This window comes from Aulonocara sp. 'chitande type north' Nkhata Bay, linkage group LG10, assembly GCF_057382095.1.
Source record: "Aulonocara sp. 'chitande type north' Nkhata Bay isolate Kocher_YH1m ecotype deep benthic linkage group LG10, A_spYH_male_GT1.1, whole genome shotgun sequence".
Taxonomy (NCBI): domain Eukaryota; kingdom Metazoa; phylum Chordata; class Actinopteri; order Cichliformes; family Cichlidae; genus Aulonocara; species Aulonocara sp. 'chitande type north' Nkhata Bay.
Window position 1 is genome coordinate 24,448,989 of NC_141353.1, and position 14,054 is coordinate 24,463,042.

General features: G+C 39.7%; 1 protein-coding gene across 4 annotated transcripts in view; it reads left to right on the top strand.

Moving 5' to 3' along the window:
* sh3pxd2b (SH3 and PX domains 2B) overlaps window positions 1-13,094 on the top strand; it is a 33,340-nt gene extending 20,246 nt beyond the window's left edge. Inside the window, exons 5-15 of one of the 4 annotated variants that reach the window (XM_086309229.1) lie at window positions 105-196; window positions 2,913-2,938; window positions 3,308-3,343; window positions 5,275-5,406; window positions 6,339-6,440; window positions 7,199-7,282; window positions 8,664-8,781; window positions 8,982-9,190; window positions 9,483-9,529; window positions 9,645-9,770; window positions 9,864-13,094. In XM_086309229.1, the coding sequence (XP_086165355.1) occupies window positions 105-196; window positions 2,913-2,938; window positions 3,308-3,343; window positions 5,275-5,406; window positions 6,339-6,440; window positions 7,199-7,282; window positions 8,664-8,781; window positions 8,982-9,190; window positions 9,483-9,529; window positions 9,645-9,770; window positions 9,864-11,387 (2,496 nt within the window). In that variant the 3' untranslated portion in view covers window positions 11,388-13,094. The remainder of the gene's footprint in view (window positions 1-104; window positions 197-2,912; window positions 2,939-3,307; window positions 3,344-5,274; window positions 5,407-6,338; window positions 6,441-7,198; window positions 7,283-8,663; window positions 8,782-8,981; window positions 9,191-9,482; window positions 9,530-9,644; window positions 9,771-9,863) is intronic. The other 3 variants (XM_086309230.1, XM_086309231.1, XM_086309232.1) reach the window with 3 other exon arrangements.
* Window positions 13,095-14,054: the final 960 nt, after the last annotated feature.

Here is a 14,054-nt window from a genome sequence, read left to right on the forward strand (position 1 = left end):
CAAATGAACACCGTTTTTATCCTCTGGTTGACCTCCCTGTGCACTGAAGTGATTATGCGTGTCAGTTTGTGTGTTTAAGTTTCCTGAAATCTTTGTGCACGCAGGCCCTCATTCAGCTGCCAGTCTACATCTCCCAGTGCGAGGAGGTCAGAGTGTTTTTTGAGACCAGACCTGAAGACCTCAACCCACCCAAGGAGTGAGAAGCACACATGTACCCAAACACACCCTCACATATCTCCTTAACTATTAAAAACCCTTCCTCTTGTATACAATGGTAAATCATTGTTCCACTGGCTCATGGTATGCCATGTCCTGCGAGATCTGCTGGTAATGAACATTCATTATACTCTCTAATGAATATGATTTCATACTCCCGCTCAGCCTTCTGTTGGGGTTTTCTAGCAGAAACACACTTAATAGGTCCTGTTTTTAAAGCTGAGCTTGCATTTTTGCTGGAGCGGAGTGCGGACACCAGCCTCTACACAGCTGAGTCCACATAGTTTCTTGATAATCTCACTCTCAACACATTAGCGCAATATCCAGCACTAAAAGTAACGCAACTGTGTCGTTATTAAGCTTACATTTAGGGCTGTAGGGGTTATGGATGGCTGCCTTCAGCCAAACCGTAGACCCTAGAGATGTTTTATTTAATTAATAAATTTTGCTAACAGCTGCAGAAAGGCAGCGTAGTCATGTCCTCTCCGTCGAAACATCTTGACGTGTGTTGTCAGCTGTTAGGAAATCCACTAGATAAGGCCTGTGACTATATTTATGTATAAACCTATCACATCCTGATGTTTTATAAATGCCATAATGCCATTCAGGAGTGGCATGCACTGAGTGAGCAGCTGGGGGTTCACGCCCAAGGACAATTAACAGGACAAGAAGCTGTTATGAAGATTGAATGTGAAATGAGCTCCTGCAACAGCCTGCCATGTTGTCATATATAATGCGGACAGATTTAATCTTCCTTTGAAGTCTGCTGTGTGCTGCCGTCAAGTACTTTACTGGGGCCAGGCTTTAGGAAGACTGCTTGATTATATTTACTTCACTCTTTTGACAAGATGAGCCACTTTCAGTATAAAATGTGATGAACGTTAGCTAAATAACTGGAATTTAAAACAGCCCTAACTTGTGTGTACGTACTCTTACTTTAAATAGTGAATTCAAGTAAATTTGTGGGGGGAAAAGATCTCTCCCAAAACTGGAATTATCACAAGGATTTGGGTGTTATTTTCCACATGCAGCCCCTCTGTATGAAGAGTTTGCATTTGTGTTCTCTGATATTGGAAAACTTTTCACTCTATTGGTGGTATCAGGATAGCAGATCATGGCAACTGTAAGCTGATACCAAACAAAAAGTGTGTCTAAAAGTTTCCGAAGCCTGTCGGTGGAATATGAATCTATATTTATAAGTTATGACACCCAGTCCGCACTCTTGTTTGTTCTCACACATCTCCACATCTTTTTTTCCCCCTTTCTTACCTCGGGGAAGGTTGCCAAGGACCCATACTTCCCTACTCCTCATACAAAGCCCCAAGCATGTATCAGTAGAGACGGGGGAGAGAGAGGGAGATGTGATTCCTTGAGGCAGATGAATATAGGAAGGACCTTGGTTTGTCTTTATTGAAATTGGATTACTGCTTTCTGCTAGTGCAGCCTGTTGCTTGGCTGACTGACAACAAGGCTGCTGTACAGCAACTGTAGGAGAAGATTTATCATGGCCTATAAATCTACTGCAACGAGTAAGACATGTTATACTTTCTTCTTAAGAGCAGCAGAGAGGAGAGGAAAGGAGAGGACAGGAGAACTCAATTGTAAAGAGGAAGTAGATGGTCAGTGAGTAAAAAGGAAGAAAGAAGTACAGAAGAGGAAGTGTTGCAAGAAGAAGGCAAGGAAAAGGAAAGAAAATGCAAGGAAGATCGTTATAGAAAAAAAGGACGTCATATAACCTAATCCAGAGAGAAGATTAGGCACAGGGAGGGATGGAGCGATTTTCTGTGAGCAGTTGTTTACTGTAAAGTTTAGTTTGAGGTTTCAAAACTTCTTCACCTTTATTCTCTGTATGAAAACAAAGTATACACATGCAGTGCACGCGCAGATTCATGTGTTGTAGTCCATTTAGTCGGTCGCCCTGAGTATTTCTTATTATAATACCCTAATTGGCAAGCTTGGGGGTAAACATTCACAGAGATGAGGTCTCTGCAATTAACAGTTCTATCAATCCAATAATCCTTTATGTGGCTGAGAGCATTGATGTTGATGCAGAGAAATGGACAGAGTGGCTGCCAAGGAAAACAATCAAGGGAGATAAAGCAGTAGGTTGAGCAGACGTGGAAGATGTGAGATGGAAAAAAGGAAGGCACTGGTAGGCTATAAAGTAAGGGTGCGACGTTTAGATAACGAGGGACAAACAGAGCAAATGCTGAGCATTAGCCACCAGTGACTTTTTGAGGCATCTGGCCATTGAATCAGTTCCTGACTCTTGCTGTGGAGTGATGGTCTATTTATCTGGATAATGTCTAAACCAGACACAGCAGATGCTGTATTGAATTTAACATCAGCCCGGATTTTCGGGATCAGCTATCTCAAAGCTTTTTATTCACATTAGCCTGCGTTGCAGACATGGATCTGTTTTCTCCTGCGTGACAGTTTGTAGATCTGATGGGTAAAGAGCCTTTCTTTTTCTCTTGTATTTAATTCCTCCAGCAGTACACGTGTTAAATGATAGTGAGATTAAGTAGAAATGAATAATTGGGGATGCTGTTCTATTGCTGTTGATGTTTGTTTTTAAGTTATTTAAGTGGGACCTTCATGAGTTTGTGAATTATGTTAAATATTATTAGTATGCTGGTTCCATTCCATTTTGGTATGTATGGTGTGGTCATGTAATGTTTTCTTTTCTTTAACAGGGAACCCATTGGGAAGAAGAAATCAGGTGAGATAGCTTTGATTGTGTATTTGAAATGAAAGGTAGGTTAGTTAATCATGAGAATCTTGGCTTTTCTCTGATAAACTATGTATTGAAAGGAATAAAAGCAAGTCTTCAGTAATTACCTCTGTGTCATATGATAGGACGTTATCTCCATCTAGTGGTCACAGGTTGAACAAACCAAAACAATGACTTTATTAGAAGACATTCCTTCTATACTGATGTTACAGTACTGTTGAACCAAGAAACAAACATTGTCCTTCTCTGTTCCTCTTTATATATACTCTGTATCCCCTCAGTTCATCTTTTATTCTTAATTTTGCATCCATGTTATCTTTTTCAGTTTTCTTCTCCATTCATTTTCCTTTCCCTCAGGGTTTGTGGAGAGAGCAACTACTTTCCTAAAGCGAGGTAGTAAACACACTGTCATGCTTGGTCGTGCTGTGTGTGTAACCCCAGTGGGTCGTTAGTGGCCCGTCCCCCCTCTCCTTCCCTGGCCTGGGCAGGTGGGATGTGGCTCTGTTGAGGCTTGGGGCTTGCATTGGTTCTGTTAATGATAAATTGTTGGTGATTGACTTTTGGAACTGGTGTGGGTCATATCTCAGCTCTATTTATATATGTTGTGTTGGTACAGGGTAGTAAAGTTATGCTCTACTATGAATGCATGACCCTGTATAGTAAGCTTGGTTATGCTAACAGCAATACATTGAATCAGGGAGTTAGAAATAGAAAAATTATATTTTAATCACTAGATTTAAAGATGCATTGAAATGTAAAGGATCGAAGAAGTTGATATTATAAAGGAATCCTTTAAAATTTATACCAGTATGTTTCAGGATGCCATTGTCATTAATTAAGAAATTACAATTAATAAATTTGTCATTTACATTTTTAAATATGGCTCTGTTTCAAATATATCAAATATTATGTTTAAGGTGAGCTAATTACGCTAACCGACTTAAATTGGTTTAGCTAGTGGCGCCATAGTGTAGTGATTTACAAATTTGCCAGAGATCTTTGGTTTGATCCTGGGAGGAAAAAAAAAGGTTTGAGGTTTTGTTTGGAAAGGCATCTGGAGTAAAAAATGTGGAACTCAAACACACAATGACTAAGGGAATAGTTGAAAATAGCTTGTGTTAAAAATGACTAGTGTTCCTCCAGTTCTGCTTTAGAGAAATTTGCATTACTAATATTCAAATCTTTAACTAGCATAATGGAGAAATTGCAGATTAAGCAGTACTAAATTTGGCTTTAATCAGATTATTTTCTTAGCTAGCTGCTGCTCACTGAAGGAGGCTAATGTTAACGTATTTTTAAGCTGCCCGATCAAGAAAATCTATTTTGTAATTACTGTACATACTTAATGTTATTATTATTTTGTTATTTTAAATCTGAACTTTTTGTGTGCCATAAACGCATTACTTTAGAATGTGTTTGATAGCACCTTCAGTGATTAGCATGCTGCAATTTATGCTAATGTCCCTTCATCGTGCATTTTATCAGTCAGCCAAGTTTTAGTGTGTGCATTTTTACACAACAAACGTCAATAGAAAAAGCAGAGTTGTTAGAGTTTTTATTTATACATTTTTTTAACAGTGATTATATTGTGAGCCCTCATTTGTTACTTTATTTTTTTAGTGATGTAGCGCTAACATTGGTGGTGGGTCTTAATGATGCTGGTTTGTTTCTATAGACATGTCACAGTCATGGTGAGAAATAAATTAACCATCTACGCTTTTCAATCCTTCACTCCCATTCTCCAAATCTTCCTTTATTTCTCTCTCAGCTCGTTGTTTCCCCTCACGCTCCTTTCCAATCACGTACACTGCCTCCTCCGTCTGGACTCTGAGGGAATCTCAGTAATGTACATAAGCCCCCTCTAACAAAAAAACTTTTTACTTAATAGCTTTTGCACAAATTGCGACCTTGGAATTATTCTTGGCATTTCATCAAAAGGCAGTTTTTTTTCCTCCCACTTAGCCTAAAATTGAATTCTGGCTGTTTTGTAAAGGCCTGCTTAAATTGGGTTTTAGTGAAGTTATTCAAAGCCCATATAAAGTCTGACATTTTAAAAGGTCATATTACATTTGGTCAATGAAATGCAAAACCTTTAAAGGTCAATACCTTAAACCCACACTGATGCAATCTTATAATTCCAAGTTCATGGACAGTCCTTTGATATTATGCACATATGAACAGAGCTCTTCAGCGAAGAACAAAAGATATTGAGTGGAGGCTTTTCTCGCATTATTGAGATTTCATTCGTGACTCCCCTAAGAAAGATCAAAGAAGATGTGCTAAACTTCTGTTATGATTTTTTTTTTTTATTCTTCCCTTAATAGGAGACTCCTCCTCAGCAGACCCTCTTGTACTCGACCAGTATGTGGCAGTAACAGACTATGAGAAGCAGGAGAGCTCTGAGATAAGCCTGCATGTGGGGCAGGTGGTGGAGGTCATTGAGAAAAATGAGTCTGGCAAGTTTCATACAGAATTAGAACATATATTCTGTACATTTCTCTGATGTTTTCATTGTGGCAGATTGCTGCTTTCACTGTTCAGCTAACCTGTTACGTTAAGTGTTGATGTGGAACTATGCAATTACTTGAAACATTATGGGGGTTTGTGGGATTGTTGCTACTGCTGGACTTGGTCTGTTGCCAGCTATTAAGGTTGAGTTAAATAGGTTTGCTAAAAATACTCAAGAGAAATAGCAGTTGATATATTAATAAAAATATATATTTTAAAAACCTCAGAGTATGCCAGTAATGTCATCTTGTTTTGTAAATCATAGCTATTTATTAACTTTTTAAATTAATTAATCAAATTACTAAAACAAATAGTCATTCAAATATCGGAATATCCGCAATGGTAACATGTACACCCAAGAACAGCGGTCCCCAACCTTTTTTGCGCCACGGACCGGTTTATGTCCGACAATATTTTTACGGACTGGCTTTTAAGGTATCACGGATAAATACAACAAAATAAAACCAGTACTGGTACCAAAAAAAGATTTATTCATAACATACAGGATAAGAACCAGGGAAGCCAAGTTAAGGATAAAAACATTTAAAAAATAACGATAAAAACCCCGAAAACCATAAATTTCACACCCGAGCCTCAACTCTCTCGTACCAAACAACGCCTGGGGGTTGGGGACCGCTGCCCAAGAAGATTAATAGTAATGCATAATAAAAGAATAATTGTAATACATCACATAAACTATAGGTTACGCATGCTTAAAAAAAAAAAAGCAACATATGGTGGTGCTTTGCAACAATCCCAGCAACAAGTCAAATATCAGTCGTGCGTTTTACTGACGCATATAATCCCTTAACTGAATAAGCATTGCATGAGGTGCAGTATCTTGTATATCAGTTTTGTTTTGTTTTTCCTGCCTGTTTAGGGTGGTGGTTTGTGAGTTCAGAAGATGCTCAGGGCTGGGTCCCTGCCACCTGCCTTGAGGCCCAGGATGACCCTGATGACTTCAGTCTTCCAGGAGAAGAAGGTACATCAAGCTTTACATTTGGGTGCTACTGTTTAGATTCATTGTTACCACAAGGAAAGGTTTAGGGTGCAGTGCAGAAGTGCAGAATACACCACGTCAGAGGCACATCTTTTGTTACACACCGTTTAACTCCTGTAACTCACTCAGTACTCTGTTGATGGTTAATAAGCAAACCTATTTTGTCAGACTGACTTTTGAGTTGAAGACTGTTGCTGCTAAGACTCTGTGTGTGTTTTGCATTCTAGAGAATTGGCAAAAGAAAATCCAAAAGGATCAGTAGAAAAAAATTACAATTTCATTGCCAAAGCCCTGGTAAGGATATGCTAAAGAAAGGAATATTGTACAGTAAATGACAGGATCTCAAAATAGGGTGCTCTGCCAATATGCAAATTATAGATCTTAAAAGCCTGAGATGTATGAGGTGGCTGGCTGCCCTATCAAAGTCTGGAGAGTTTGTTTGATTCAAACATTCACAGATTTTATTCCGTAAGAGAACAATACAAAATCAACAAACAGCATTATGCTAATCAGCATTCAATTTAAAATGCCACATTAATAAGAAAAATTTTAAAACACCCCAGAGATCCCTATTAACCATTAGATGAAGGAACTATTTGTCAGTTCAAGTAAATAAAAATACCAATTATTTCCCCATAGATCCATCAATACCGACAGTGTTTTAGGATGAAAATATCCTCCAGATTGCATTTGTAATGTTCACTTCCTATTTTGCCCCAATTACTGTGCTGGGATGTCAGTGCCACGGAGATTCTGGTCACTGCCAAGGCATATGGGTCGTCGCAGAACTTTAGGGGATCTATTCAGCACAGGCTTTGGGCAAGGTGGAGCGCACGCCTTTCTTTTCCCCCTATAATGAATATATGCGTGTGTGTGTGTGTGTGTGTGTGTGTGTGTGTGTGTGTGTACACACACGCATATAAAACTGTGTGCATGTTTGTCCATGTGTGCGCATGAAGAAATGTTGCATGAGTGACCTCAGCATGTAAATAAATCCTCGCATGCAAAATGAACTGCATATTTGTGTATAAATGTATTTGTTATAAATAATATATATGATAAAAATATATATTTATTTATATATCAAATAAACGACTAGAACAATTTAACCAGCATTAATAAACGCGTGATTGTTCACTGTGTGTAGTATGTAATAGTAGTAGAAATGGTGTTGACAATAGACAAGGCTGTGTTTGATGTTGTAACAAGTTTGTCCTGTGTGTGCGTTTTTGTGTCTTACATTTTCACTCCACAAGATGTTGCTCAAGCCTTGCCTCACTAGATAAGTTATAACAGGTAAAACTAATGTGTGCCTATAGCAACCACAGTATCTCATCTGAAATCTCAATATTAAATTGCTGAGCAGTTTCTGTTAATCAGAAAGAAGTTCCTGTCGTTTTTGCCCTAACAAGAATCTTTGCCAACTTTGTGGGGAAAAAAAGGATGATAGTCTGTGTCTGGTGTTTTTGAAGTTTTGGTCAGAAGCAAAATTCCTCATTTCCTTCTGTGTTCAGTCTTAAAAAGAGAAGGTTTAATTTAAAGTCTGTTGAGGAAAAAGTTGGTCTCAAAAGGCAGCTCAACATCCAACCACCCAGTGCTTGCTTCTGCGTAAATATGTGAAGTTAGAGCTTGTTGTGCCAGTCGTTAGCAGTGGCACAACAAGCTCCACTTTCAGCTTTGTTGGCAGTGTGTCACTGGCAACACACTTTTACTTGGAGATCACACCCATTAACCTATGTCGACTGCCAGTACTGCCATTAGAGGCGAGTGGGAATAACAAAGATGGCATTCACTCCTATTAAATCCTTTTGAACGCTTTATTTTATTTTAGACTGGTTGCATTATTACTTGAATTAATTTTTTTAAAATGCTGTAACTTTTACTGTCATCTTTGATTCAGTTTCACATTGAGAAAAGTTTAAAAAAAACAAAAAAAAAACAGATCCAGGTAATGGAAATCCCAGACAGTTGACTCTTTTCCAGTCACTTGGTTAAGTGACAAAATGTTTCATCCACTGAAAACGCTGCATCCAGATGACCAGAATCAGCTCTCTGGGGATAAATACTTTAGGCCATTGTAGTTTAAGTGTGTCATTATGTGCTATACGTACCCAGCCTACATTATGCGTTTATTTGTGGCACCCTAACTGTGAACTGATAACGTGTTCTGATACACGTAACAATATTTCCTTTTTCCACGTTCAGAAGAGAAGTATTCAGTGATTTACCCGTACTCGGCCAGAGACCAGGATGAGATCGACCTGGAGAAAGGCATGATTGTTGAGGTTATTCAGAAGAACTTGGAAGGCTGGTGGAAGATCAGGTAGCAACAGCCACATTTTTGTAATACAGTGCAATATGTTCAAATACTTCTTAGTACATTGTTGATAATGGTGGTAATAGGAATGAAAATGCTAATGCATGTTACTGTACAGACTGCAGGAAGGTCCAATTTTTTTGTTTTCGTCCAGCTTTATGTTCATTATATATCAGCCACTAACTGTCCATCTCTCCTCCATTTAGGTACCAAGGCCGTGAGGGCTGGGCCCCAGCGTCCTACCTGAAGAAGGCTGACATGCAGAAGCAGTCAGCAGGCGCTCCTCCTCATGCCAGTACAAATGACCTAGATGGGCTTTCTAAACAAATCCAGCAAAACAACGCCGCTAGAGAAAACCGAGAGAATAGCCAGAAGGAAAACAGGCTCTCGGTTTTCTCTGAGAACAACAAAATCAGTAAGTGAATTTAACAAAACAGTGCCTCTGAGATTTAGTTTTAAAATATTAAAGCAACCAAAGCATGCAAAAGCTTTGCAAAGATAAGCTTGCACACAAGTGACTAAAACCTTTTTTTCTGGCAAAGCAACAATGTGCCAAATAATACAGTTTTACCTAATGACAGTCAAAATATTTATTGTGCCAGTGGAGAAAACCTGAATGGAGACGTGTAACAATTTCCCAGAACACATATTGCTAGTTTTCAGTTGGGCTGCGAGCTACTAGTGTGATTTTGTTTTGTTTTTTGCAGAAGTGGGATCAAGACACAGACCTCCTCCACGCAGAGATCTCACCATTGTAAGAATATACCCAGTGGTGATTCTGTATATCTGAAGATAGCTTTCAGTGGCTTAATAAATAAATAAGGTTTTCACCAGTGCAACCTTTATGTGTGCCCTCTCACATCCCACAGCCACGTGGTACAAACTTACCCAAGCCACCCGTCGCTCCCCAAGTTGAGGAAGAGTTCTACACCATAGCAGACTTTCAGACCACCATCCCTGATGGAATCAGCTTCCAAGCTGGAGTCAAAGTTGAGGTGGGTTAGACACGGCCTAAAGTTTTGCTCCTCTGAATTAAGAAAAATGGTTTTTCACTAACATTTGGTTTAAACTACATTGATACATTCTAGGTGATTGAAAAGAATGCAAGTGGTTGGTGGTACATCCAGATCGATGACAAAGAAGGCTGGGCACCTGCCACTTTTATTGACAAGTACAAGAAGACCAGCAATGCCTTGCGACCCAATTTCCTCGCCCCGTTGCCCAATGAGATGGAGAAGCTGAGGCTGGAGGATGGTGGTTGTTCGAATGTTTCAGGTACAGATGACAACTGGTCCAAGCCTTTACCAGATGAGCCAAATGCAGCCTCTGAGTCCTCTACGCGCCCTAAGCTCAGAGATTGGAAGTCCAATGCCAGCAAGGGGCCCTCTTTCTCTGGGCCTTTGCCCCCAGCCCCAACTGCACCTCCCGCTGAGGAGAAACCTGCTCTGCCGCCTCGAAGAGAGTCTATTAATAAGAGCTTTGAATTGGAGGTAGCAGAGAAATCGAGGTCAGATAACTCCAAACCTTTGCCTCCAAAACCCCCAGCTCCTGGGGTCATCGTGCCACTGGTTACACCTAAACCTCCCCCCTTCAAATCAGACAAACCCCCAGAGACCAAGAAAGATGAAAAGAGCAAAGCTCTTCACCTTCGAAATGAGATGGGTCTTGAATGTGGCCACAAGATCTCTGCCAAAGAGGTGAAGAAGTTTAATCTGAAACCTGTGCCTAAACAGCCACCAAAACCCAAGCCAGAATCACAGGAGGAGAAAACCGAGGCACCGGGCCCAGCTGTGTTTATGAAGGCAAAGCCAGTGGTCCGACCTAAACCCGTTACAGCTGCCAAGCCAGATCCCCCAGGGGAGAACAAAGTAGACATCACCAACTTGAGAAGCAAGTTGAGACCATCTAAGCCGGCAGATGCTAGCTCAACAGAGGTGAACCATCAGAATGACGCCTCGCCAGCAGTAAATAGTTCCCACACAAGTTCACCCCCTAGCTCTCCTCCAGTGAGCATCCCACCTCTGAATAACGGTAAGTATTCTAATGAGCCAAAACTTCCACCAAAACACATCAGTGGTCATGGCCAGGAGAGCTCATCGCCTCTTGCAAAACCAGCAGTGCCTCCCCACAAGGAACCCCCTCAGAGACCGCCGGCCACGGTTCCAAAAAGACCACCCCCTCCAAAGAAAACTGATCCATCAAGTCCAACTGAACTTAAATCTCCACCAACTCTTAAAGAAACCCAGGACGTTCCCAAGGCTGGACCACCACAGCTCAGCAGACCACCTCCCCCAAAACCCAAAGGGTTTCAGGCACCAGCAAGCAAAGAGAAGGAAGAGCCCAAGGTGAATAAAGTCCCAATTCCTCCAAAGCCCCAGCTGAAGCCTGGGCCACCCAAGGATAGGCTTCCACCTTTACTCAAGGAGCCCAGCAAGGATGAGCTGTATCTTGCTGTGGCAGACTTTGAAGGGGATGAGCAAACATCCAGCTTCAAGGTGGGCACAGTGTTTGAGGTTCTGGAAAAAAACAGCAGTGGCTGGTGGTTCTGTAAAAACGTAGGAGAAGAAGTTGAGAGCTGGATCCCCTCGAATTACCTGAGCAAGAAACCTTAGGAAGTAAATGTGCTCGCACACATCGCCATATGAACATATAAGTAACTTAATGATCTAAATGAACAAGATCTCACTAATTTCTTGCTACTTAGCCTGTTTTTTGTTTTTTTTTAATTTATAGGTACATTTTTTTTATTGACACATTTTGTTTTGTTTCATTTTTATACAAATATTTTACCTACCAACTGAACCAGCAATAACACATGACCTTGTTGGGTTTTGTAATGTTTACTTTTTTTGTTTTATGTCAACTATATATGAAATCTTAGGTTAAAAAAAAAAAAAAGTATCTTGCCTTTGCTGCCGTATGTTAGTCACCGTGTCAGTCTCGCCATTTCTCGGGCTAGAAACTAGAAGAGCAGTAAATGTATCTACACCCTTGCCTTTTAATATATGGTGCCTCAATATTATATGCGAAGTGCTTCAGCGCTTATTAAATGGTATGCAATGGTAGACATAGTCCTTGTTGGAGTCTTGGAGTCATTTTACTATAAAATCAAGAATCGCATTATACATTGCAAGAGTACAGAGTAGACGTTTAAATTAACTCACTGGGGGAGTTCATTGACTACATCTGAACTTTCAAGCGCTAATAGTTGGTTATCTCTTTGCCCAGTGCTGTTTGTTACCTTGGAGACGTGCATATTAGCGTTTCCGTGTTGTATTGCTTTTATTCTGACTGCATAATTAATGTTGCAACAAATTGTAACAGATGTGCACTTTCAGTCATTTCAGCTGAAGTTTAAGGTTTGCACACACTGAAAGAAAGGGGAGAATGCCATGGTGCATTTAGTTTTATAAGCCATTTTCAGACTGCTTTCTTTATTTGTGTTATCCTCACTGTAGCAAAGAGGCTATATTATCCAAACTGAGAAGGCAAGAAGGGTCTATATATCAAAGTATTTTAACATAACTGTTCTCAGAGCCATCAGTGGGATTTGCAAAATGTGAACGGCAGAGCACATCTGCCTATCTGACATAGCAATTGAATACCTACAGTCATTTGTGCAATGATTTACAGTATTGTAAATGTACAATCTGTTCGTAACCGAAGTGTGGTGCTCCGATAACAAAGTATGACCGTTGTATAAGAATAATGTTTTACATTGACGCTTGACTGGTCTCAAGTATGGTCGGTGAAACAAATTATTTTTTATTGTACAGAAATGAGTCATATCTTAACTATTGTCACTTTTTTTTGATGTTCCATCTATTTTATCCCCCTCTGTGCTGATCAAAGGGTTAGAAGAAGAAAGTTTCAAGAAGGTATTTGGTTGTTGATTTGGTTGATGATAGGATTTAAGTAATTAAGGAAAGGTTTGGGGAAACAACTGGCTGGTAATCTAACAATTGTAAACACTTGAGATATGGACCAAAGTACCAATTGTCTGACACTAAAAAAATAAATCTGTTCATAGTTATGAAGATAATTAGACAAGGCTGCAAGCTTTATAACACTAATTCTGTTCTGCTTGTAGTTGCTATAATGTTATACCATCTTCCAATCATACCAAAGTATGTTACCAACTTTAAAAAAAAAAAATCCTAAAGTGAAATCCTAAAGGGAAAGGACAGAAGTACAATGCAAGGCAAGTGTATAGGGGTTATTTCAGTATTGTAAACTGTTTACTTTTTTGCTATGTGTTTTCATTACAGTGTATCTGCTTTTGCTTTAAGTCAATAAAAGTTTTGTGATTTTTCACTTCAGATGCCCCACTGCTTCCACTCAGTGTTTAGCGTTTGATTTATTTGGGTTGTAGTTCCTTCAGAACTGCTTAAATTCTTCATTGCACAAATTCTCAGAGATTTTGATCTGTGTCGACATGGTAACATCAGTCATACTTCAGATTTGTCAGCTTCACATCTGTGATGTGAATCTCCCATCGCAAAATGCCATCTACTGATTTGAGATCTGGTGATTGTCGAGGGATTTTCCTGTTCAAGAAACCCTCACCACTATGTGTCAGACAGTATGGATCCATGATTTTGTGGTGTTTAGACCAAGTTTTGTAGCATAATTGAGACTCCTTACAGCAGACAATGTTCCTTCAATCTTCTAAATCTGTGTGAATTGTAGCCTCAGTTTTCTGTTTTCAGCTGGTGTGCTCTTCTGCTGCAGTAACCTATTTGTTTCAAGGTTACATGTCTGAGCTACTGTTGCTCTATCAGCTCAAAGGAGTCTGGCCATTCTCTCACCTCTGGCATCAGCTGGGCATTTTCTCCCAGAGTACTGCCGCTCACTGGATATTGTCCTCTGTCCACTCTGTAAATGCTAGAGATGGTTGCATGGGAGATTATATGCTACCATGTGATTGGCTAATTAAACATTTGGATTTACAAGCAATTGAACATTTGTATCCAATGAAGTGCGTGGTGAGTGTAACAAACTGGAATGTTCTCGCTTCAGTTCCTCCAGCTTTAGCACTGCTGCAATGAATGACTGAATTTGCTATACTATCTAACATAAGTTACATAAAAACATCCTGTATATAGTCACACTCCTGCGTTCTCCACAATACTTTCTTTTTAATAACCTTTCCTTGTGTGTGTGTTTATATATAGAGGAGTTGACACTGGATTTTTAATCCCACAAATCTTTTTTTAACCAACTGTTTAAATAAAAAAAAAATAATAATAATATCATCTGACAGTCTTGATGCGTTTTCC